Source organism: Acanthopagrus latus, chromosome 13, assembly GCF_904848185.1.
Source record: "Acanthopagrus latus isolate v.2019 chromosome 13, fAcaLat1.1, whole genome shotgun sequence".
Lineage (NCBI taxonomy): Eukaryota > Metazoa > Chordata > Actinopteri > Spariformes > Sparidae > Acanthopagrus > Acanthopagrus latus.
This window is the reverse complement of record NC_051051.1, coordinates 27,235,700-27,262,268: the sequence shown is the minus strand read 5'-3', so window position 1 is coordinate 27,262,268 and position 26,569 is coordinate 27,235,700. Positions and strand designations below refer to the sequence as shown.

At 44.8% G+C, this 26,569-nt stretch overlaps 2 protein-coding genes and 1 long non-coding RNA gene across 5 annotated transcripts in view; 2 read left to right on the top strand and 1 right to left on the bottom strand.

Moving 5' to 3' along the window:
* Window positions 1-2,180: 2,180 nt before the first annotated feature.
* On the bottom strand, window positions 2,181-7,822 carry rbm41 (RNA binding motif protein 41). Of its 2 annotated transcripts, none has more exons than XM_037120355.1 (7): window positions 7,738-7,822; window positions 6,126-6,242; window positions 4,929-5,130; window positions 4,170-4,374; window positions 2,746-3,251; window positions 2,513-2,660; window positions 2,181-2,413 (listed from the first exon to the last, which is right to left on the bottom strand). In XM_037120355.1, the coding sequence occupies exons 1-7, from the start codon at window positions 7,743-7,745 to the stop codon at window positions 2,277-2,279; spliced, it is 1,323 nt and encodes a 440-aa protein (XP_036976250.1). In that variant the 5' UTR covers window positions 7,746-7,822; the 3' UTR covers window positions 2,181-2,276. The 2 variants fall into 2 exon arrangements, with proteins under 2 accessions (XP_036976250.1, XP_036976249.1); XM_037120354.1 differs by lacking the exon at window positions 7,738-7,822 and adding an exon at window positions 7,303-7,528.
* Window positions 3,154-4,287, top strand: LOC119031713. The gene is made up of 2 exons (XR_005078674.1): window positions 3,154-3,275; window positions 4,128-4,287. It is a non-coding gene; the product is annotated as an uncharacterized LOC119031713 (long non-coding RNA).
* Window positions 7,823-8,292: 470 nt separating the features above from the next.
* klf8 (Kruppel-like factor 8) overlaps window positions 8,293-26,569 on the top strand; it is a 57,890-nt gene continuing 39,613 nt past the window's right edge. The window contains exon 1 of one of the 2 annotated variants that reach the window (XM_037120359.1): window positions 8,293-8,931. In XM_037120359.1, the coding sequence (XP_036976254.1) occupies window positions 8,905-8,931 (27 nt within the window). In that variant the 5' untranslated portion in view covers window positions 8,293-8,904. The remainder of the gene's footprint in view (window positions 8,932-26,569) is intronic. The other variant, XM_037120358.1, reaches the window with a different exon arrangement.

Sequence of the window (26,569 nt, the reverse complement as noted above, 5' to 3'; positions counted from 1 at the left end):
CTACTTCCTGTCGACTGAATCGAACACAGACACATTTTTCAAGTTTATTTTCTATTTGGAAATAAAATGCAAACTTTTCTTATTGTCATTTTGTTTGATTCTTGACTTTTAAAACCAGATCAGTGAATCTAGCTGCGTCCCAGTTTTTATATCTGTGAGGCGTTCACACCAAGAAACTGATAAAAATAGATTCAGAGTCGGCAACAAAACACTTCGGTCTCAAAATGTCATTTGGAGACGCGACAAGCTGCTCAAATAATCTACAGAACCTGCAGATGTTGGTGAGAAATGTGCAAGAATATCAGTTATCAGATCTGTAAGACTGAACAACTCTGCTCATAATAACAGAAGAACTGGAACATGGAGGCTGTTCCACTGAGCAGCTGTTAATAAACACACTGAGCTGAGTTTCTGTTGATGTTTCTCACAGTGCAGAGCGAACGAGAGATCACAGCCCTGAACCCGAGGCAAACAGAACATCGACACAAACAGACCTGAGCAAACAAAACAGAACCGCTTCAGTCCGATCGATTCAGTTTGACCCACGGACCAAAACTGCTCTCTGGGTCAGTTCACAGTTACAAAACTGCCAGAACTCTTTGAGATCTTTAACGTTCTCAGAATATAAAAATATTCTCAGTGCTGATTGGATCTTCGAACATGAGACTGGGACTCACACTGCAGGCAGAACACGGGCTTTTAGTACCCGGGTGGTACGAATCCTAAACCCAGGCAGTGAAGGGAACTGCAACCCAGTCAGGAAGTGAACTGGTTCAGCACAAACATACACATTTGACCGAGAGAACACCAGAGATAAGTGGATTATGCACACACACACACACACACACACACACACACACACACACACACACACACACACACACACACACACACCAGAAGAAACATGTGTCGTCTCTCAGTTTAGACAAAATAAGGTCAACAGAAGTACAGAAAGTTTTACAACTCACCTGCAGGAAACCAGTTTCTGATCTAAGAATAGAGAAGTTGGTCTCAGCTTCATGTTCTCCAGCTGAGGACAGGTACAGGTACAGGTGTGTAGGTGAGGTAAAAGATTACTGCTGCAGCTCGACTTAAGACATGAACTAACATGAGAACATGATGTAGTGGTTTGTACTGTTCTGTGAGGGGCATCAGACCACCTGTACTCCACTGATCCCATCAGCTCGTCATCAGGCTCCTGGTACCGACCCGTTCCTTTGAGTCAGGCGTGTTGGACCAGGAACAGGATCAAAAAACACAGCACTAAACAATTCATATGAATGATCTGGAAGATGATGAGTGGAAACACAGAGGAGGTTCAAGTGGACATTTTCTGCAGGACAGTTAAAAATGCAGCGCTCAGTGAGGACAGACAGTAACATTAATGTGATTTTATACATGTTGTCAGTTTGAACAAAGTCTATTTGACACATGGAAGCTGTTTTTTGGGGTGAGGCTCCTTTCAGAAGTGGTCTAAATTGAATTTCCCTGAAGAGAGATCAATAAAACATGTTCTCCTGACTCGTGACGGCTGAACAGCTCCACCTAGTGTCCAGAAGAAGAGTAACACCAGATTTAAACGGATACCAAAGAGTCATCGTGCCTGATTTACAGTCATGAAACTGAAACTGTACACACTCCTCTGACTGCAGATGTACATGTCTGCATTTATTGATACATAATAAATCAATAATGATTAGAATGAGGTCAGAGGGCTTGGTGTCTGAACTGTCAGCTGGGATCAGTTCAGAATGAAAACATTTGTCAGAGTTGGAACAAATGCTGTTGTCCTTATCATTATTATTATATTAAAATTATATTTGATGGTACAATAATTAAAATGATCAAGCAACATTTTATTTAGATACAGAAATATTAAAAATTGGTGAAATTCTCACAGAATTTCAGTTAGAAAAATTAGAATTATAACAGTATGGCTACAAAAATCACATTCTTCATATAAAACTTCAGATTATCGTTGAGAGGAAATCGTCTCATTATGAAAAACTAAATATAAACCTGAATGTGTTAAACATGTGACAGGAAGTACATCTGAATGTTCTACATCCTCTTTAGTTTTGTCTGAAGTTATTAGTTTCCTTATCGTCATTTCTGTGTTGATGACAATAAAGAGTCAGTAAAAAGAAGTGACTGTAACCCAGAAACTTCCTGGCAAAGAGTTTAGTAAAAAGATTTCCACAATTTAATCCAGATAATAAATAAATACAATCACATCGGACATTATTTACATCTCTGCTGTCAGGAACAAACACTTGTTACTTCTCCTCCTCCTCCTTCTTCTTCTTCTGTTTCTCGTCTTCCTGTCGCTCACGGCCAAACTCAACCACCAAAGGTTTCCCTAGCAACCGGTATCCATGGACCAGCTGCAAGGCTTTCTGGGCCGTTTCAGCGTCTGCCAACAGGAAACCAGAACACTTTAAATCAGGAAGTCCACAGTTTATCAAGGCTGTCGGTGGTTCTGATCCACTGGATCACCGTCATCGTCTCTCACCTGGCAGCGTGATGAAGGCCTGACCCTTCATCCGTCCGGTCAGCAGGCGGTAAACGACCGGCAGTCCGTCCTCCTGCTCGAACCTGGAGAACAGCGCCACCAGCTGGGCCACTGAGGCCTGTGGACTCAGGTTCTTCACACACAACACCTGCAGAGGGACAAAGATCATGTTTAAGTATCAGCTCCTTGTCTGAAGCTCTTCTTCTGTGGTGCCACACACATGAAATTTATACCTTGTTGGGTTTTCCCGACTCGTAGTTCCTGAACCTCGGGATGCTCCGGATCCCGTCCTCAGATTCTCGGTTGTTCAGGATTTCTTCGTCTGTGATCGTCTCGATGTCGCCCCTGACAGTCAGCTGTCTCCCTGACCCCGCCTTCACCGCTCCACACAGACTGCCGATTGGCTGGCTGATGTTGATATGTGTTGGAGCAGCTGGAGGTGATTTCCTCGGGTCCTCCTGAACGAGCTGCTGCTCTGAGGGGTCTGAACTCAAACCTGACAAGCTGCTTCTTTCACCATGCTGGTCAGAAGCTTCTTCTGATTGGTTGTTGTCTCTCTGTGAGTCCTGTGATTGGTCAGATACAGTTGCATGTGTCAGCAGGTGTGGTGCTCCACCTGTGTCTCTGTCAGAGTCCTGCAGCGACGCTTGTTGTCCTCCCTTTTCGAATACGTCTCTGTAGAGCGAGTCCATCGGATCAGAGCAGGACTCCCCCTGCTGGTCGTCCTGCTTTACTTCACCTGGAGGAAAATACAACAGCACAGGTGAGACGCATGAAGGTGACTGTTTCACTACGTCACCTGATTTCTCTCAAAAAGACAGTCCATGTTCTCACACTTCTCTCTTCTGTGATCAGCCCAAGATCACAAGTTTGATTTCTCCTTTCACTAAAGGAACAGTTACCCCAAAATTTAAACTCAGTCATCTCCTCCATGCTGATGAAAGTCAGAGTCGTGTCCACAGAACAGTTCTGGAGCTTCACAGTAAAACAGAGTTGCAGCATTCTGCCGAACAACTGAGGCAGCTGAGATTTAAAACATCAGATGTCTCCACGCAGCTCATCTGCTGAGATCTCAGTCTGCAGAAGTGACGAGATCACAACGTTTTAGAGGATGTTATCTTTACCGTTTGGGATGAGCGCTGACACTTTGAGCTTTTCAAATCAGTCTGGGATCTCAGACTTCTGGAGACTTGGATTACGCTCCAGAATGTTTTGTGGACTACGATACGTCACCTGATTTTGCATCAGCATGGCAGTGAGGAGACAATGAGGTGAAATGTTCCCTTAGTTAAAATCTCAGATGTTAAATTGTGTATTTTTCGGAATTTTTTTGATCTATAACATCTTTTGAAAAGCCTGAAAATAGTGAAAGTCTTCTCTGGCAGTCATGTGAAGGAACCACAAGATATTTAAGCCTTCTGAGACTAAACTGAAGATTATGGAAAGCTGTAATTTAAGGCCTGTAGATAACAAGCTTTTTAGAAACTGTGTCTAAAACTGAAGTCTGAACTGCTCGGGGTCAGAAAATCTGTTAAGTAACTGAAATGTGTCTCTTTGGAGGCGAGATGTTTCTGTACAGTTGTTATGACGAATCGTCTCTCTGACGTCTCTTTAGCCATCTCCCGTCTCTGTAAACGCTGTCGACGCCTCTCTGTACCTCGATGGTAAAGTGCGGTGAGGAAACCCAGCCGGTCGTTTCCCTGGAAAAGCGCCCGTTCGATCTCCATTTCGCGGCGTGACAGCGGCCGGCTGGAGGCGAATCGCTGTGGGCGGGACAGCAGCTCGTCTCTGGCTTGGATCTTGTCTCTGATCACCTGCAGGCGCTGCTGCTTCACACCTGGAGCTGCACACACACCGTGGGACTGTGAGGACACACAGCCGGGGTCAGATTACTGTGCTGGATCTGGACAATTTATGTACATGATTATAAGTATATGTAACATTTTAACAGTCATACATGTGGATGTTTCATTAATTATTGATCACAAAAATGAGCATTTGTCAAGTTTCAGCTGATATGGAGGTGATTCAGATCTAAATAAAAGTCTTTTGACTTCTATGTTTATGTATTTTTTTTGCCGGACATTTTCAAGCATTCAAAGAAGAGGAAGACAAGGATGGATGCTTATCATTTATCACATCTATAGACAACTGTAGAGTTTCCAATCAATGACAACTGAGTGGTGGCTGTGGCTCAGGGGGTAAAGCCAGTGTCTTGTTATCAGAAGGGCAAGATAGTGAACTGCCCCTGATGTGCTGGTCGGCACCTTGCACGGCAGCCGCCGCCATCATGTATGTATGGATTACTGTCAGTCACTTTGGACAAACGCGTCAGCTAAATGCCCTAAAATGTAAATGGATGTGTTTGGATGAGCCCTGAATGAACCCAGCTCCTCCTGCTCTCAGCAGGTTTTACCTTCTCTGCAGCCACAGATTCGTCTCTGCTCTGCCACAGTTCGATCTCTGCTTCGGTCAGGCCGAGCTCCCGTAAGCTGGCCAGCTCTTTCTCCCCGTCCTGCAGGGCCTGAAACTGGGAGAGGCTCCTCACTCCAGCTGCTTGATCTCCAAACGGCCGGTAGAGAGCCGCCGGGGCGAAGCACTGCTTCTTGGCTACACATCTGTGGGACAGGAGGTTTTGTTACATGATGTTTACATCCTGCAGGATTCACATGACCTGAATGTTTCTCTGATGTTTTACTGATACAAAGACGTCTGAGAGAGAATATGGATCCCTGCTGGTTTGTGTATTAAACCTCCTCCCGGTCGCGCTGTGTGAAGGCAACACAACAGAGCAGTTTTCTATACAGCATGGAGCTCCTGTGGGAATAAAGCTGCTTTCTTTTCCCACCGAGCTGCACAGGAAGGTTTTAGTAACGCTGCTATTGTTTTTTTATTGTCACTGTTCAACAGTAAATCCGTCCGGGGAGGTTTTAACCAGAATTTGCATCTGAATGAAGCTTTGGACAAACATTTTGTCCTCAACAGATCCGAGGACTCCATCCTGAAATCAAACTGATCTCAACACAGTTTTATGGAGGGCTGCGACTCGCAATTGTAATTATTGTTGATTAATCTGTCTGTCATTCTCTGGATTCATTGATAAGTTTCTGGGCCTGTAAAATCCCAGAAAATGCTCATAATCAATTATCAGAATCTAACTGTTGACAACTAATCGTTATTCGCTGCAGCTCTGATGACTTCCCTGCTAAAATGATGGATCTATTATCTATCTTCAGATATTATCTCCTGTATTGAGCTGAAGTCAAATACTGTCTCATTACAGAATTCAATGCTGCAGCTAACAGGCAGATTTTGTTTGAAACCAGAACATTTCACTCCAGAATGTTTTCAGTTATGGGAGACTTTTCACTGTATGTATTTGGATACAACATCAGTCAGAACTTTGTATCGTGGTCCATTACTGTAGCTACAAACTGCCTCAAACCCAGCTAGTGTCTGCAGGACTGTAAGAAACTCTGGTCAGCTGGAAGTTCAAAGAATGTGACCATGAGACATGAAACAGCACTAAAACCCCGAGGTTTGGTTTTAAACTCTCTCCACACATAATGTTTTCATATTTTTATGACAGGAGGTATTAACAGAGGCTTCTGACCGGTTGATGTCGACGTCGGTGTGGAGCTGCTGCAGCAGGAGGCTGTGCAGCTGCCGCTGGCCCTCCGTCTCCTGCTCCTCCAGCAGCGGGCCGTCTTCACACGGTCGCCGGCTCACTCTGGACAACACAACACAGACGGCAGGTCACAACCTCAGTGTAACAACATGACCAATCATCAACAAAGTGATTCTTCCACGTGATGGTCCGACTGTTTTACATGAGTATCTTAAAAGAGTCTTACTGTAAATGTATCTTAACTCACTAAAACATAAGAAAAATTATCGTTAGCCGGAAGGTTAAATAAAAGAGTTTGATCTAAAGTGACAGACAACAGAATCATGACTGATTATTATATTCAGTTTTGTTTAATCTGTCAGTTAATCTCTAACTTTATGAAAGAAGAAAGAAAAAGATAGTGAAAGATTCCCATCAGATTTTCTGTGTGCGGTCTTCATTCTGCTTCCAGTCCAAACACCCAAAATATTTAATTTAAATTCACATGAAACAAAGCAGCAAGTTATCACATTTGAGAAGCAGGAACTGGGGAATATTAGATGATACTGCAAGAAAAATGACTTGCATGATGAATGATTTATCAAGAAAGAGACTGACTGGTTTCCTGTAGATCAACTAATTGCTAAATTGATTAATTGCTTTATTATCATACATGTGTGAGAGGAGCGAGATATGTGAAAGTTAACAATGTTTCTACACTGTTTATATTGAGATAAGGATCCATGTGATATACAGTCGTTGTGTGTTGAGGCTGACTGACATATTGGCTGGCAGATATCATCTACCAATATCTGCCTCTCACAGATACACACTGGTGTCAGTATACATTTTATTTTTCTAAAATGTATTCTATAACTCTTAAATTCCCAGTGCAGTTTATGGTTTTAGTTAAATAATATTGTTTTAGACAATGAAGTCTGTTAAAGAGTAAAACATCCTGCCTCTGAATGAACAAGCAGGCCGCTTTACAGCAACACGGGACACTCAGGATGTCTGTGTTGGTGAGAGAACATTAATTACTAAGATATTCACTTCTGACAAAACATCACCAAACTACATGCTCCATAATGGAAGATTTCTTCTATATCGCTGATCCTTCTGTAAACTAAGAAGGCGTATAAATAAACACCAGTGTATCTCCAGGTGAGTGTGTACAAACCACCTGAGCTGCTGTCTGACACGGAGGAGAGAGAAGGCTAACAGGTTTCTGACTTCAGTTTGAACACACTGTGACTGTACATGAGATAAACTGAGGCCAAACCAGCCGACAGAGGTGAGACAGCTCCACTCCATCATGTCTGCAGTGTAGTTTAATACATGTACATGTCCAGTTAAACGTATTATCTCACAATTAAAGTGTAAATAACAAAACACGCGTAGCAACAGAGCAGCTAACGCTAGCATAGCTGGCTGTAGCTGTTAGCTATCTCCATGACAACAGCGCTGCGTGAAGCAGATCGACGTAAAAAGTTACGTAACAGCTTTAAACCGGATCGTTCTGGTTACACTGGTCTCAAACCAGTTCTCACACCAAATCTGATTGATTAAAATCCCACAATTCTTATTAAAATGACCGCTAACTGTTAGTTGAGTTTACCTTCGCATGTTTCCGCTTTGTGCTCCCACTTCCGCTGCGTGGAATCATGGGAAATGTAGTAGAATCCGTCAAATGAGCGAAAATGAACTAGAAGCTGCGTTTAATGGAAAAAAATCGAGACAAACGATGATATAGATTATAGTTTGAGCAGTGTGGGACACTAATAGAGCCATGTTTGTTGTCGTCAGAGCAGAAATGATCATAATTCAAACGCCTGTGTGTTGAACTCTCACCGCAGTTTGTTTTAATCAGCTGTTTGTCTGTTGCTCTCTGCTGAAAGCCTCATAAGCTGTAACATGCATGCATATTTTCTGTTATGACATCTAATTAAAGCTCGCACACATGAAAGCCTGTATTGCACCACACCCTGCTTTATTAGAGAGGGTGTGGTTATCAAACACCATTCATCATCATCACGGTTGGCTGGCTTCCCTTCATCCATCGGAGATTTTATCAACCGTAATGCTGCAAAGCCTGACTGAATGTATACTGTAAACCGCTCCCAACCCTCCCCTTCCAGCTCAAGTGTCCTCAATTAGCCTGCTGGCTGACGTCAGTAAGGTGACATGGGCGCTTCTCTCCACCGTCTCTGAGCCGCCGCCGCCGCTGCCGCTGCATGGCATTAATAGATGGAGATATGTGCAGGAGAGCAGGTTTGCATGCACTTGAATGATCTCCCGTGCATTAGTGCTGCAGCTCCTCCGCTCTCCTCCTCTCCTGCCTGCAGCCGGTGTCGGATCGCCGGCAGCTCGGCTCCTCTGCAGGGCTGCGCAGCTCCTGACTGACAGAGAGATGAGGGGTGGGGACGCAGGGTGGGGTCACAAGCAGGGAGAGGCGGAGGAGGAAAAGGCAGAGAGAGAGAGCCCAGCCCTTGAATACACGGCAACAACACGCCGTCAGAGAGAGGCAGAGACGCAGAGAGACTGGCTGTGTGTCGGGGGGAGCAGAGGAGCCTTCGACGCTGCGGACATGAACTGAACAGAGACACTGAAGAGGCAGCGAGCGTGTTTTATACCCCGACTGTTTACTGTAAAGGTGGAAATCCAGCCCCCACAAGCCCTCCTGTCTCCCTCACAGCCCTCACTGAGCTACACCCAAAGCCCCGACCGACCCCCTCCTGCTCCCGCTGCTCCACCCCTCCGCCGCTGCACCGCTCCGGCAACCGAGATGCACACGGAGACCCGTAACAAGAAAGTAAGTGCAGCTTATTGGTCAATGAACGAGAGGAGACGTGCGTGCGTGTGGATGATCCGCGTGCACACAGCAGGCAGAGCTGTCATGTGCCAAATGTGAATGTCAGTGTGTGTGTGTGTGTGTGTGTGTGTGTGTGTGTGTGTGTGTGTGTGTATGTGTGTGTGTGCATTCAGACAGTTTATTCTGCAATTAGTGGAGTTCTGTAACCTCACTGCTGCAAGAACATCACCTGACAGCACTGTCATTTAATATGGAAAACCTCTGTGTGTGTGCGTGTGTGTGTGTGTGTGTGTGTGTGTGTGAGAGAGAGAGAGGTTAGTTCAGGTTCAATTTGAAATGCTCTGTGATCTCTGAGAGGCAGGAAGGAAACAGAAGGCAGAACCTGCAGCTCATAGGACACCATCTTAGCTTTTAAAGGGCCAGCAGCCTCCTCTCAACACACACACACACACACACGGACACACACATACACAGGCCTGATGGGAAGCAGCCAGGTGCACTGCCTGCACACACACACACACACACACACACACACACACACACACACTCAGGAGCCTTTAAATGCCTCATCGGTGTGTTGCTGTGGCAGGAGACACACAGTAAAGTGAATCTGGCGGCTGATCACTCTGCAGCTCCACATCTGTTAGTCGGACTGTTTTCATGGCGGATGATGGAGGCGGCTCACAGCTTGATTCACATCGTCCAGGTTCCTCGTTAAACACTTGAACTCTGACCTGTGAGTGTGTGTTGAGACTGAACACGGACGGTTTGTTGGATGGATTTTTATGAACTCTCAGCTGTTTTTATGTTTTTACTACATTTCTGCTCCGTTCAATATTTTGTCATGGGTGACATCACATCCTGTTTCAGTGAGGCGTTGAGGGAAACTTGACCTGAACACGTGTGATACGATCTTGATTTAACGAGGCCTACAACAGACCATAATAACCTCACCTGTGTCTGCCGGTTGGTTTGTCAGCAGGATTACACTAAAAGTTCTGAACAGATTTGAACAAAACTTAAATCAAATTTTTATCTCTGTCGTACAGTCACAGTTTGGTTCGGTACGTTGTGGTTTAAATTAAAATGACTGTATGTCTGTAACTTTCATTACGTTACGTAACTTCCCCACGTTAATGAGTTGAAGTAACTGACTGTTGGCATCTTGTCTCACTCTGGACACACAGCGGTCTCCATACAGCTGCTAAAACCTTAAAAACACTTGAATTTTAATGTTGTTTTCATGGTTTGAAAAGTGCTGGCTGTTTGGATAAAGTGCTCGTAACTGCTCCAGGTTGTTTCTGTCAGTCGCTTTTACACGATGACAAGTCAACTTCCTAAAAGCTGACGCATGTAGAAAAAAATTCAGCAAACACAATATCGATTGTTTCTAGTTAAATCGTATTTTTCAGTATGAATACAAGCTGCTGGAGTGCGTTAAATTTGACTCTGTAACCATGTGGTAACCTGAGTATGTGTGGTAATAAGCTGCTTTTGGTTCAGAACCAGACAACCGGACAGATCCAGGACTTTTTTATCACTGGAGAGAAAGAACTTCTCTCTCCAACGTTTTCACTGAGTCGTCTGGTGTTTATGAGTGATGCAGATCTGGTGAGATTAAATTATGGTTACCAGCTGATTGGAGACTATCAGGCCTGATGTTCGATAAGGCTTCATTGGATTAAAGGAGACTGTTGGGCCTCGACACAGACATGAACTCCACTAACACCACTCCAGCTGTCATTATAGATAAATGTGTTTTATCGATTTATTGTTCAAATGAAATACCAGCAAGCAGTTAAAAACACATTTTCTAGATCCCAATGTGATGCACAAGTTCAGACAGAAGGAATGAAACAGTCAATACAAGAAGATTCTCGCTTTTAATCATTCGTGTCGCTGAACTGCTGCTGTTCAGCTGATTGTGTCTCGTATTAACTGTGAGAACATATTTGTGAAGATGTCGAGTTTTTACAGAGAATTATTTAGATAATTGATCAGTAAAAATGTGAAACAAGCTGAAAGTGTTCGGTGTGACAACAGAAGTGCTGCTGAAGCTTTTTCACCTCTTCAGACTTTTTCTCTCCTCCATGAACCTCAGAAGGTTTATCAAGGTGAAGTTGTTCCACAAAAACAGTTTCAGCTTCTCAAAAGTGACGTCTGTGAACGTCTGCAGCCTGCGACCTGCTGCAGGTGACGGTGTTTCAGGAAACACATCGTTCTAACGAGGCTGCAGGTGTGGAGGCCTCTCTGCTCGGTCCTTACCTGCAGATTAAACTCTGTGAACGTGCCCTAACCCAGGATATCTAAATCCATTATAGATAAACTCTGTCTTGTCCTGACCCTCCTCTTCTCCTTTATCTCTCATGTGCACATGTGAATCTGACGGTTGTGTGATGTTGAACACTGTGAGGCTAAGACTGAGATACAGACCCTGTCACAGGCAGAGCGGCTGTGGAAGTTAAAATAATCTCATTAGTGGTGTGAAACCAAAATGAGCCGATGCTCCAGTTTCATTCCGATAACTGGCAAAAGTGACCGACAAGAACTGAGGTCAGAGCCGCCTGAAGACAGAAGGACAGGAAGATTCATCGGGTCTGAAAGTTATCCTGACAGCTCACGTCACAGTTCAGATCAGCTGGATTCAACTGGAGTTCTCCTCTGACCGCTCCGCCTCCAGGTAAAGGTGGATGAGCTCAGTTAGCGAGTTAGCTGCACCCAGTTTGTCTCTTGTGTAAAAATCTGTCTGAGGGTCAGAGTTTGGGCTCCGGGGCGAACATGTGACCACTCTGCTCAATGAAGAGCTTTTAGCTGAAAGTTGGAACCGATAGATCCGTCTGCAGCCTCGTGACCGAGGAAGACGACTCGCGCATCACTCAGCTGTTTTAAAAGTAGAAACCACATCCAGCGGCGCTCATCCGTTCAACTTTCACCTGTGCAAAGTATAATTAGCTCCAGTGAATCCATTAGACACAACAGGGGCCTTAATGACGTGTGCAGCGTGTCGCTAATGCAGGAAATGCACATGAACACTGAGTCACACTTCACCTGCCAGACAGTGAATCTGCAGGACGTGTTGAGTTGAACACAAACAGTTAGTGCTGGTGTCGCTGTTTTAAAGGATTGTGACTAAAGTTATGTGCAGAAATCTGAAGCTGAGACATTTAAAACCGTCAGTCAGCATCAGTCACTGCGAACATCGTGAGAAGGAGAAGTTTTGTCTTCCAGTTACAGGCAGCAGCACAACGTTAAGGTGCAGAGCTTTAAAGTGTTAAAATATGAGAGAATTCAGCCTAATAGACAGAATTTAACTCTTTACTCTGTGAGATGCACGATACATCATCGCAGCATACCATACTAACCTGTTAAGATGATCATTGATCCCCAGTAGGACAAATTCAGATTGATACAGCAGCACGAGGGAACAAACGATAACAAACAGAAGCAGAACGAAGTCGAAGAGAAAATAGAATAAAATAAAATGGAATAAAAAAAGTTATCAGACGACAGGTCAGAGACCAGGACTAAATATAACGAGAATAAAACCTCGTTTGAGTCACATCAGATAGATTTTCATCAGTAATGATGGAGGACAACAACTCCCATGATGCCTTGCTACACAAGTCTTGTGTTCTGTTCTGATCCGCAGGCCCGTGCAGCAGCAGTAACGTCCTGTATGTAAACTGAAGGTGACACACTTTCACTCAGAGCTCGATGCAAACGGCCAGACGTTCTCCTGATCATCAGAAACATGTTTCCTTATAAAGAGCTGCAGAACAGACGCTGCCTGACAAAGTGTCTCTAAAAGCTTTGTGAACTATAAGGAGAACAATGAGCTCACTTAACGTCTCATCCGTCAGTCGATAGCAGCGAGCCAGACGTTTATTTACTCTCTGCTAATGTTGAGAGCCGTTACTTTAAATGATGTGGAGCTCCGTCACCTGTTCAGACTCATGAATCAGCTCAAGTGTTCCTCCACATCCATTGTCCTCCTGGAAGTTTAGAAACACTCTGATTCTGTCTCTTACTTTGACCTTTGACCCAGTTAACTGTTTTGGACACCGTGCAGGCGGAAATCAATTTCCTCCCGTCACAGTTCAGGCTGCGCATTATTGGAAGTGCAGCTAACTGATAGCAGCGTACTGATTCTGCACCACAGGGGCTCAACTGAGCATGCTCTGTGTGTGTGTGTGTGTGTGTGTGTGCGTGCGTGTGTGCGCGTGTGTGTGTGTGTGTGTGTGTGTGTGGGGTGGATCAGCTGGGCTGTAGACGTGAGAGCAGGGTCAGCTGTACATTCCTGGGCAGGGCATCAACAGCAAAGAGCCCTTGAATACAAAGTCTGCCTGTGTGTGTGAGGGAGATGGTGTGTGTGTGTGTGTGTGTGTGTGTGTGTGTGTGTGTGTGTGTGTGTGTGTGTGTGTGTGTGTGTGTGTGTGAGTGTGAGAGTGTGTATGTGTGTCAGAGAGCGAGGGAGAGAGAGAGAGAGGGAGAGAGTTGATGCTCGTCAGTAGGCAATGATTAACTCTGCTGAACAAAGTTTGATCAAACTTCTGAGATAGTGGATGTGTTGCCTCCTTCTCACACACACACACACACACTGACTGTGTTGTCAGTGTGACATGGATGGGTGGATGGGTCAGTTGTTGCCAGCGTGTCACCTCACACTTAAAGACTCAGTTCTCCAGTCGGTCCGACTCCTGCTGAGTTTTATGTAACTGCCTCTTTCTGCCGTCTTAATATCACGATGAATAAATGGACTTATAGATCACACAGAGACGCTGCTGATCATCATCATCTTCCAGCTGATTATTTACAAATTGTGAAAACTGAACAGCCTCCTGACTTTTACAGCCAACGCTGTGTTCTGATGGGATGCAGCTATTGGTTTCAGTTAATATCAGTGAATCATAAAATAACAGTTTGAACAGACGTGCAGAGACGGCTGTGTTTAGATTCTCTACCAGCGAACCGTCACACTGAAGCGTCACACTGAAGCGTCACACTGAAGCGTTAGTTAGCTTTGTCTTCTGTCGTGTGTTATTGCTGCTTTTGTTGTTGTTTCAGGACACAAACCTGAAACCTGACGCTGAGCCGAGGCGCTCGAGAACATGCATAAAGTCACATCTGCTCACCTACAGCCAGTAAAAACAATTGATTAATACGTGTAGATTATTTCAAATTGTTGCGTAGAGCGTCTTTAATCCAGGAGCAGCACCTCGCGGTTCAGTCTGACTCAGTGCTCGAGGCCTTTCTATGAAATGATTCTCGTAGCATAAAAGTTTGATTTCCAAACATGATTAATTTCTCTCTCGCCGTCTGACTTGTTGCTACTTTGCTTCTGCTAAACAAGTTTCCCAGCATGCAACAGTCACTGTTTCTTTACTGGAAAATCTGATTCCAGTGTTCAGTCCGCCCACACGTCTAGTTCACAGCACGGTGACGTGTTGTGCTCCGGCTGAATCACTTCTTGATGTGCGTGATCATCAGTTGTTGCAACTGAAATGTGAATTCTGACGTCTTCAAACCTTCGATCTTAATGTTCATGCAAGAATGATGTTTGTTGGCTGATGATCAAACACCGGCTGTCTGAAATCTCCATCGTCTGAATTATCAGACAACATTTCAACAAAGGAAAACCAAAAATCCAAATACAAGAAATAAACACTGAAAACAAAGAAAATGACTCTTGTCCTGAAATTTTGGACTAAGTTGTCGGTGATGATTTGTTCAAAAGTGAAAATTCTGTTTCTTAAATCAAATTAGCTGAGATCTGTCTCACTACAACACAATAAGTGAAATACACAAAATATTTCTTAATTCAGTTTCTTGGCATTCATTTTTACCACACTGCAGGAATGAAGGCCAACAAGACAATAATCTCTAATTTAGGTAGAAAACTGCAGAAGTAATTACATATTTTATTACATGTATTCACAGAAAGAAACCAACAAAGAATTTTTCAACCAGATAATTACTCTCATATTTCCAAATCGAGGTGTTTAGGTCTTGGGAAGCACAGATCATTTTGCAGTGCATTTTGGGAAATCTGACGGCTGAAACTGAAGTGGAAGTACTTGAGGTCGTTTGAGGGAAAGTGGCTGCACCAAAAAATCCACCACAACACCTGATCGCTGAGAGGAGCTCGTGTTTGATGCCATAAACTGATCGTTTGTAACGACACCGGAGGATCCAGGGATGTAATTTAAAGGCTCGTGTGACCTGCAGGAGTCTCACGCCTCGCTGCCTGAGCTCTGGGCTCTAATCAGCCTCAGTATAAGTGTTTTCCAGGTGGTGAGGAGGTGTCGGAGCGAACCGGCTCACTGCACTTTTCCATTTTCTTTTTCACGTGACGCTCTCATTCAGAGTAATTTACGGCGCGTGCAGCGACACAACGAGCTGCAGTTCCTCAATCAGAGACATTAAAGAGAAAAGTCTCCTGCATCCTGCAGAGACGTCCACATGCTTCCTAGCAGTGTGTGTGTTTGTGTGTCAGGTGTGTTGGCCAGCCGGCTGCCTGACCGTGTGTGTGTGAGTGTGTGTGTGTGTGTGTGTGTGAGACAGAGGAGATAAATGAGAGCGGGTATGAGGACACACTGTGAGGAATGGACCGGGTGAGTTAGGGCCGTCACAGGGGTCAGCGGTGGCGGGTGGTGTTGTGTTCGGGTCAGTCAGTCGGCTGAATCACTGACAGTTAATGTGGAGCAGGAAGTGTGAGAGCAGCGAGGAGGCAGCGAGGATCTGTGCTTTTTATTAGTCTGGATTCTGCTACTGAGCTGCAATCTGTATATCTTATTCATTACATACGACACAATGAAATAAATACAGAATTCTCACATTGATGTGCAAATAAGAATATATGACTACCTAGTAGTAAATGTAAAAACCCGTCTGTGTTATCAGATGCAGCACACAGAGGTGTAAATAGAACGTTTTATAAATGGACTCAGATGAAAACAGAAGTCAGTGTTTGCCAATCCAAATGTTGTGCTTTCCTTCAAAAATTCCTTTAGCCGGTGTTATAAAAGTCGTATCATCGTGACAAAATATTATGCAGGTCAACGTAAACGTGACCACACAAAGAGCACCTCAGTAAAAGTCTGAAATATCAGACATTAAATGAACTTCTTCAGTATGAAAAGTACCAGTAAAAGTTAATTATCGGCCTGGTTATCTGATACCCAGTCCACTCAGGAGGATCATCCAGGTGAGCTAACGTGCTAACTTGTTGCTAATTTGCTGCAGAGTCTGAGGAGGGTTAACAGACTCGGTCGTCCTGGATTCAGCAGAGCAGCGCGGGGTGGAGGAGGGCGGAAGGGGGCTGTAGAGTTGTTGGTGGTGTCACAGTGTCTTTTTTTTCTTCCTGTGTGTTTGCTGGGCGGCCCTGCTCCGGCTGGCCTGCCCCAGGGCTTCATGGCTATTTATAGAGACACAGCAGCGTTTATATGGTGAAGGCAGAGCAGAGCAGAGCGACTGAGCCTCTTGTCACGGTACCAAAATCCAACCCTGGACACCGTTAAGTTCAATATCCAAACATTTGAAGCCTGCCGACTACAAATATGTGGGTGAACGAGAGCCAGCAGCAGTGTGTGTGTGTGTGTGTGTGTGTGTGTGTGTGTGTGTGTGTGTGTGTGTGTGTGTGTGTGTGCTGAGCGGCTGAGCTGTTGATCTGACCTTGATCTGGTTTCTGTGGATTCAGACTTGGACTGAAGTGTGTTTGCTGGAAGAACCGTTGCATCGGCTTATCAGCGGGACAATGACTGCAGTGACGGTGATGGAGAACCACAAACAGATCACATGTAGCATCATGAAGTCTGTGAATTCTGCTGGATTTGATTCATCATGAGATCAATCCTCAGGACCGGAGTGTCCGTACAACCTGATCCAGATCTGTGAAGAAAAGAGTCCCTGTTTCGCCTCCTGGCACCGACTTTGTCAACCCGTTCTGGAGGAACTGGGATCCAGTTCAAGTCGTGATGGACAGTTTGAGTGTGATGCAGGATGAAGAGGACGAGGCAGACTGCAGCTCTGACTGTCAGGCCTGCTCACTACTACAGTCTACTGACACCATCTGGAGGTGACGCTCAGATTCATACAAACGCTGCCTCAAGAACACGATTACTGAACATTTTAGATAATTAACGATCAGTGTTCATGCATGACGTCATGTCAGTAATGACGGTGAGAGAGTCTCCACCTCTGACTTCACTGATGGTGCCTGCAGACTTTGAGATTTCAGGGATCTTATAAATTTATTGGAGCCACACTGAGCGACATGAATCTGAAAAACATCAACTAACAATTAATCAATCAATTAACTAATGATTAAGCTACTGCTGCATTTTTATTGGTTGGTTCGTAGACGCAGGTCGTAGCTCTCGCCACACTGTCAGATGGCCATCTTGTGCTTTCCAGGATTTAAACTCTTAGGGACGAGCATCAAACCTTCATCGTAATGTAAAATCATTAGTAAGTCAGAAGTTCTGGCGTTGGTGTCCTCGATCACGGTCCCGACCTCCTCCTCTCTCTCCACTCCGTCACCTGCCGTTGGTGCTGTGACGACGACGACAGCTTCAACAGAACTGCTGCCTGACAGGAAACGTAAATATGGGTCGTAGTGAGCCGCCGTCACAGTCGGCCTGTCGTGTTTCACTGGCTGCAACAGTTCGTGGATCTATACAGGTCAATGATGTGCATATTCTAAGTGCAATGTTACTTATTGTGACATGGTAAATAAGAATTCATTCTCAGTGACTCGCCTTCTTAAATAAAGGTCAGATTGAACTGAACCAGCCTGTGCGCACACACACACACACACACACACACACACACACACACACACACACACACACAGCTGACTGCACTGTTTCTGTCCGTCGTGGCTTTTTTGTGTGTTTTCAACCATTTTGTCCGTGAAACCCTCTAAATGTGATTTGTTTTGGAGTTTCCTGCCGGTTTAATCTGACGGCTCAGCTCGGTGGATCTAAGCTGTAAACAGACGGAGGACCGGCAGCTGTTTGTGAATAAAACTCACCCGGACCGTCTGAATCCGTTTCTCTTTCCATCTGTAACCGGCCTGTCAATCACCGACATGACAGGAGAAGCAGAGGAGGAGGAGGAGGAGGAAGAGGAGGAGGGTGGCGGGGGATGGAGAGGAGCAAGTGAAAGGTGGTGGCCGGGTGGAGAAAACAACTCAGTGAGCCTGTTTACACTCCGACTGAGTTCCTCCGAGCAGCTTGGCCGGCCCAGCAGCCATCTGTGTTGACTATACATTGAAGTGACAGTTTAACTCCGAACGTCTTAATGTGATAATCCGTCATCCTCGGATGTTTCATGGATCTGGCAACATCTCCACTTCTCCTCCCGTTTAGTCCAAACAAACTGGGAGCGCATCATTTCCTGGAGTTCAGACTGTGAGGCAGAGCAGGTTTCATATCACTCGTACAGAATCAACTGACGGATGCTGTCATCCACATTATTTTCATGACTAATTGATTCATCGTTTGGTCTATAAGATGGCAAACAATTATGAAAAATGACCCAAAATCTCTCAGATGTTCTTCTTCGTTGGTCCAACCAGCAGTAAAACACTGAGAAACTCTTCATTCACTGAAACAACAAAGAAAAACACCAAATCCTCAGATTTAACCAATCAGATGATGTTTGGTTTTCAGAATACTTCAGTTCTCCAAAATAAAATTAAACAATATCAACAAAAACAAAACTGTTTGTAACTGATGTTGTAAAATGGGTGTGAATAAATAGAAAATGTCTCAAAGCATTTAAAGTCTGTGTTTAAGGTGCAAACTGGAACAAAAAATGTGACATTATGAAGTGACGAAAAATGTTTAGTGTGAAAATACCACAGGAAGTATGAATTTAGCATATTGTAGAAATGCTGATATGATGATATGAAAATGTCCAAATTTAGAGTTACTGTGTTTGCAGGAACATACAACATTTTATTTTGGTGACTGGGCTGAAAATCTTTAATGAGTTTTTACTGTGAATACATAAAAGTTGAACAGTTTTGAAATTATGAGAGATTTTCCTCTTTTTAGCCTGACGGAGCGCTGGAGGACTGAACGTGTTGTGAGGTCGTAGACTTGATCAGGGCGGACTGATTTATGTATCCTCAGATTAAACGCTGTGACTCAGTGTTTTTCTGACAATCTAATAAAACTTAAAAGGCTTCATTAGAAAGTCTTGGGCGGCGTTTTCACTCCCGCCGCCTCTGTTGGGACATGATCTCGCTGCTCCGGCCCAGCGCCATCGTGGAGAGACGCTCAACATCCTCCCACTTCCTTCCTGACCGTTTCATTGAGAAGATTCATCACAGTCCACTTTTTTCTACTTTTGATCCCTGAGGATTTAAAATCTCTATCTTTGATTTCTCAGGTGAAGTTTGTGCTTCTCAACATCCTGACATGTTACATGAAGAAGTGTCCACAGATCGGACCGTCAACACTTCTCACAGGGACGATATTTACCACAGAGAGTTCGTCCATCTTGTCATGACAAATTGAACACAGTTTGAATATCTTTAATCTTAACCTTACTTCTTATCTTCATTCTTGGTAGTTTTTGACCAAACATCATCTGTTCTGGTCTCTCATCTGCCTCGTCTTTACTGCTGTGCTCTGTGGTAACTGTTGGCATTAATCCAGTCCCAGTCCAGCCCACTTATTGTGAGTATAATACAGTGCTAATATTAGCATTTAGCACAGAGCTGTTAGCATGCGGCTGATGTCTCTTAGCTGTGTTTAAATGTTTGTTTTTTTTAGTGTTTGTTCAAATATATTTTGTTGGAGGAAGAAATCTGAAATGCTGATATTTCTAAACCTGGACCACAAAGCATCACGTGGCTGAAACAAGAAGGTAGTAAAACTGTAGTTACTGTAGGAAACTTAAAAAAACATGTTGTTGATATTTCTTCATCTGCTCATCTTAAAAAGACAGAAGAGACGGGCAGGGAAAACAAGTTATATATGAAAGTTAAAGGTGGATTCTGCAGGATGTTGGCTGCCATCTGTAAACACATCAGTCACAGCTGGATTAAGGATTCTGCAGAAAGATAGTTGATTGTTGAGTCTCACTTCCAGGTCGTAAAACACTGACGCTTTGGCGAGCGTCCAACTGATGCATCAGGATTTGGCAACGGGACTCCGAGGGTGGAGGACGTCTGTGTTGTGAGGCTAAAGCAGCGCTCCTGTTAGCAGGGTGGAGGAGGTCAGGGCTGGTAATGAAGCCGCCGCGGCTGCTGTTTGTGGAGTTCAGGTTTATCTGGAGGAACGACACCTCCACGTACTCTGGCATTTCTTCTTCCCTGAGTTCTCCTCTCGGTCGCGAGCATCCAGCCCGGTTCACGAGCTCCACATCAGCCAGTTAATATCTGTTAGGAGGTGTTTCATCCAAAGTGACGCCCCAAAATAGTTCAGTCCATTCTTTGTTTGAGTCTTATTCCAGATGTGTCAGCAGCTGCTGTTGGGAGCTTTCTGTGTTAGCATCAGTGCTAATAACTCCAGCCTTAGAACAGAAATATGAGTCAGTTAGACTTATGATTTTCCTCATGAACACATTTAAATCTTCCTTCAGTTATCTGTGAGGATCGTCCTCGGTGTGGACAAACTTTGTTAGTAACTCACAGTGAATTTAGTTTATGTAGGAAAATGTCACACGTGAAAATCTGGATTTGTTTTAGCTAGTAAACAAAAGTTTTAAACTCATCGTCTATTTTCACATGCAAAAATTCTAAAAGTACAATATTTGCTTTTTTCCCAACGTAAAAGAAAACGCGACACATGAAATAATATTAAATTTGTGTTTTCATGTGTGAATCCATATTTTCTCATGTGAACTATAAAATAATGCAACTTGTTTCCTCCACAAGTGGAAACGACTCAGACTGTGGTGGGTTGAAAAAAGGAAACACACACACTTCCAGAGAACCCTGACAGTTTGTTTGTATACACACACACACACACACACACGCACGGTCTGAAGATGATATCAGCAGACGTGTCACTGTGATAAAACTCTGTGGAAGTGGGATTGTGTTCGGACGTGTGTTCTTCATAGTTGTCATTCAAAACTGGGAACCAGGCTTGAACATCCGTCACGAGCAGCAGCTTATTAGAAAATATTTAAAATGTTTGACATAATAGAAAAGTAAAGTGAGACAGATTATCTTGTTTTGAAGCACTGAGTTGTGTTTTGATCTTTAAAGCTGCGTTGCTCTGGTGTTGGTGTGCTGCAGGACCGACGTCACCCTAATGTCAGATTAAACTCAGCTGATGTAAACGTTTGGTGTCAGATGAGCAGTCGAGGTTCATGTACGGATCAGAACCGTCCCGTCTGGATTGTATTCAATCGTCTCAGCTCTGAAACAACTCTTCCTCACAAACATGGGTTCATGCTCGGGTGTGTTTGTGGTTTGAATTCTTGGACCACGCCCTCGAAAAGTTGAAAGTAAAACTAAAACTCAGAGGCGTCTGAAAATCTGGAAAAATGAGTTCAGTGTTTATAGATGTAGATGTTAGAAGGTGGAAATGTCAGAATGTCGAGATTTATTTGTTGTTAGCAAGAAGAAAAAGAGAGAAGAAGCTTTGGCACTGTGTGTGTGTGTGTGTGTGTGTGTGTGTGTGTGTGTGTGTGTGTGTGTGTGTGTGTGTGTGTGTGTGTGTGTGTGTGTGTGAGGGTTCATTATTGGAGGGTTGAGTGTGGCTGAATGTGGTGGGAATGTGTGACTGAATTATGTGAATGAGTGTGTGTGTGTGTTGGGAGGGTGATGAGGGGTGGGGCCTGTTGAGCGTGTACATGTGTGTGTGCATGCACTCGCGCACACACATACACACAGACACACACACACACACACTCACATTCTTTGAATGTGAATGTTTGCCGCATGCCAGTGTGCATACTTGTGTTGGTGTGTGTGTTTCTTGTGTGTGTGTGTGTGTGTGTGTGTGTGTGTGTGTGTGTGTGTGTGTGCGCGAGGATATTGGCCGTGTCACCTCAGATTAGGCCATGATGCGATGGTGGCGGCGGCGGTGGTGGAGGAGAGTGACCCCCTACCAACCACGCCACAGTCATTAACGGGGGGAAAGAATCCCGTCGCCATGGCAACCGTGGCCGCGCTGCCAAAACGGCCACAATGAAAAGAAAAGGGGGGGAGAGAGGGGGGGAGTGAAGGAGGAGGAGGAGGAGGAAGGTGGTGAAGGGGGGTTGGGTGGAGGTTGAGGTGGAGAGGGTGTGTCTGTGGAAAGAGAGAGTGATGATGATGAGAGAGAGAGAGAGGTGATCAGATAATGAGGTCACACACACACATACACACATGCAGGATGATCAATATCTCTTGACATTACGGGAGAATTTGTGAAGCTACTTGAGAGTGAACAGGAAGTGTGAACGGGGTTAAAGGTGACGGAGGTCAGCTGATGTGGTCACGTGGCGCAGCAGGGATAATGACGCACATTAAAACAAAAGAGCCTCTTTTTTCAGAGCGGTTCTCCTCCGTTAGTTCACGTTAACGTCACAGTCCAGATCTGAGTGAATGTAAATGTCGGGTCGTGTAAACTGGACTCTGTCCGTGTTCAGGCTGATTTAATATTTGGCCCCACCAAACTCCCAGAGAGCCTCTGTAAACACAGACACACGAGCCGGGGTTCATTCTGTGACTCACGCATGACAACATCTGTTTACATTGAGAAAAGTGAGTTTGTTAAGTTTGAACTTCTTGTGTTTGTTTTAAAGACATCAGTCTCACAGCAGCAGGACAAACACAGCACGTCCCCATCTGCTGATATTCTGAAATGATAAAGAGACGTCGTCCATGTTGGACATCAAAGGAGCAACTCAGTGCGTTTACATGACACTCGAGAAAACTGAATTACTGCGTTAGTCCGACTATGATCAGATTTTTAAGGTGCATGTACACACCTTAGTCTGACTAAAATTGGACTGGATCGGATTTCTCATAGTCAGATTAAAACACCCAGATTATTCAATTGACAGTCGCATTACTCCTGCTTGTATATGTAACATCAAATTGGATTTGGATTTTGTGTTCTGCGCAGGCTCGAGATATTTTCCCGGGGCCGTGAGCCAGAAGTAGAAGGACGCCGACGGTGTCTTTCCTCCGAAATCACCGCAAGCAAGAGTGCCATTGTGCATCTAGTTTGTGTAATTATCTTGTGCACCATACACAAAATGTACAAAGATGTAGCTTCGTCTCGCTCGCCGTACGCCATCTTTCTTGAATGCCGAGGCAGCTGGTGACGTAAAGAGGTCAGCCGGAGGTGTTTCTGTTACCACTAGGTGAAATGGGTACATCGCCACCTAGCGTACCGGGTGTGACACGCTCCGGCCAATTATCCGATTTTCTCACCGACATGTATACTGGGACGACTGCAGTTGTCTGATTGAGCAGCAGAGTCGAACTATGGCTGTAATGTGACTAAGCTGTGTGAAGCTCGTGTCATCTGATGGCAGGTGGCACTAATGTGTGTTTGATGCAGTTTAGTGCATCACTCTGAAACTAACATAAGAAGTAAAAGTGTATTTAGAGTTGCAGTGAAACTTTAAAAACCTTCAGTTTAAAGGATGTTGGTGTAGTTGTGACCAGGTGTTTCCATGTCTGCTGTAAAAACAAACCAGCACCATCTCCTCCACCTCCTGATGGGACACGCGGCTGATAGGTGGGTTGACAAATGTCAAACTCGGATGTGTCAGTGGTTTGCAGTTATCTCAGGCTAATAACACCAGAACTTTACTTTCAGTGGTCACCAAGACATAAAAACTGTATGTTTAGAATCAGACGTGACAGGACATGTTTGCTGACTTTGCCCCAAAGTAAAGTCTAAAACTCTACGTTTCTGGTTCAGCGGTAATAAAGAAGGCGATGTTGGAGGTCTGCTGGCAGAAGGAGTGTGAGGAGGAGGAGGAGGAGGAGGAGGAGGAGCAGTGTGAGGAGGAGGAGTGTGAGGAGGAGGAGTGTGAGGAGGAGGAGGAGGAGGAGGAGGAGGAGGAGTGTGAGGAGGAGGAGGAGGAGGAGCAGGAGTGTGAGGAGGAGGAGGAGGAGGAGGAGGAGGAGGAGGAGGAGTGTGAGGAGGAGGAGGAGGAGGAGGAGGAGCAGGAGGTGAGTGAGTCTTTATTTTGCACAGGAGCTGCACTGTCACGCCCATGTTCAGTGTCGATGGGTGTCTCAGCGTGGGAATCCTCACAAGCTCAGTCTTATCCTGGTTGAGCTTTAGGTGGTGCCTTAGAGATACATGCCTCCACCTGAGTGTTGGACAGGTGGAGGCACAGATGGTATTTGTGTGACATGCGTCTGAAATAAGACGTTCTTGTTGGATGAGTGATGTAACAGCTCCTCTTCTGTTTCATGTGTCTTGAACCACGTCAACACATCCAGGTCAGCCCCATGGAGCCCGACCTCACTTCAGATGTTTGTGTGCATCTTGATGCATTTAAGACTTTGTGTGCAGGATCTGTGTCAGTGGCTGTTTGTAGAGACACCAGGTGTGAGCCGCCGACACTCCACTCCAGCTCTGACGGGAGTCTTGTGTTGTTTATTCAGTTAATCCTGTTTCTGTGATGAAGCTGATGAAGTCTGATGGCATCTCACTTTGGATACGACTGATCTAGTTTCTGCAAAGTGTTTTTAGAGTTCACACAGTGTTCCCTCAGAAACCTCCAGTCTCTCCCTGATCCAGCCCAGAATCCAGCATGTAACCACAGATACGTCCAAGATCGACATGTGCACAGGAAATCAGACCTAACCAACTGGTTCTGTGCCCAAACTGGACCAGAACATCAGCACAATGATGTGACAAGAGAGAAAAATGAAATTCAAGCTCAACAGATGTAAAGTTTGTTTTAACGTCTCTGGTTTTACAGAATCGTACTAGCTAACATTTAATCTGCTGATCTGGTTGAGAACTGAGGATATTTGTGTTCAACCAGTACACCAGTGGTCCGCTGTTCTGGTGTTCTGGTGTTCTGGGCCTGGACCCCTGATGTTCCCTCTTCTCTTCCATGTTGGCGTCTGGTTGTGTTCTCCTGCTGAAAGAACTCGAACTCCTGTCACAAAAAGAAAGAAACATCAGAAGGCGTCATATTGGTTTCGATTATCTGTTTCTTCTTGATGATTTCTCGACAGACAGCAGACGTGTGTGTGTGTGTGTGTGAATGTGTGTGTGTGTGTGTGTGTGTGTGAGGACTGTCTCACAAAGTAAATGTGTGCCTGTTAATGTGTGTGTGTGTGTCATGTTTGAGGTTAGTTCTGGTCTGTAAGAGCTTTGAGTTTTAGAGAAGTGCTTTGACCACAGCTCTGTGGTTTGGACGCGTGTGTGTTGGTGTGTGTGTCAGTGTGTAGGTGTGTGTTGGGTAATTTGTATTTGACTTGTGCACAGTGTGCTAACTTTGTGCAGTGTGTGTTGATGTGGATAAGAGGGTGTGTAGGGAAGTGTTGGCCAGCTTTGCGTCAGCAGGGTGTGGTGTGATAACAGCCTCTCTCTCTCCTGCTCGCTCGCTCGCTCTGCCAGCCATGTTGAGACACACCCAGTTTCTTCTCAGCGCTCATTAAGTGTGTGTGCTGTTGGTTTTTTATGAGCGCCGTTTTAAAGAATCGCAGGACGGCAGCCCGTCACTGCTGTCGGCCCTACACAACATAATGTCAACAGAGCAGAGTGGAGGGCTGAAGTTACAGAGACGGGTCCTGTCTGGCTGGCAGCCAGCCGGCAGCATCTGTCGGCCAGAAAGGAGCCAATCAGCAGCAACATGAGTCGACCAGCAGAGAGCCAGGAGAGGCCGAACAATCCGAGTCCAAACAGCAAGAGCAAGGAAATGTAGTGTCGACATGAGAACAGTGTGGATGGCAACATCTGGCAAACACAGACGTGAACAGAGCCGCAGAGAAACTGAACCTCAGGCACGGATAACAAACGTGTTCAATAAAGTTTAACCAGAAGACAAAAGACCAGGTATCACCAGGTATCACCAGGTATCAGCAGGTATCACCAGGTATCACCAGGTATCAGCAGGTATCAGCAGGAATCAGCAGGAATCAGCAGGAATCAGCAGGTATCAGCAGGAATCAGCAGGTATCAGCAGGAATCAGCAGGTCTGCAGTGCTGTAGTTTGTTTTGGTGTTATGTTCTGTCCAGAACACAGTGGAACATCCAGAAGAACCTAAATAACCTTCAGGAGCTACTGGAGACCAAACCAGAGCTGAAAGGAGAATAAATATGAAATTAATTGTGCATGAAATAAATGCAAACATAACTCAACAAAGAGGTTGTTGAGGAAAACACAAATCAAAAGGAAAACAATCAATTATAGTGATGAATGAAATCATCCTCAACCGAAATATTTCATATAGGTTAGGATTCTCTCCACTACAAGGAAAAATCCAGTTTATTATTTTCCTGATTAATGGATTAATGGTCTGGTCATTCAGTTTGTCAGAGCCCAGTGTGACGTCTTCAAACGTCTGCTGTCGTCCAACCGAGAGTCTGAAACCCAAAGACTTGATTTACTGCCAGAACAACGACAAAGTACAAAATCTTCACATTTAAGAAGCTGAACCAGAGAAAGTGTGTGTGTTTGTTTAGTGTGTGTGTGTGTGTGTGTGTGTGTGTGT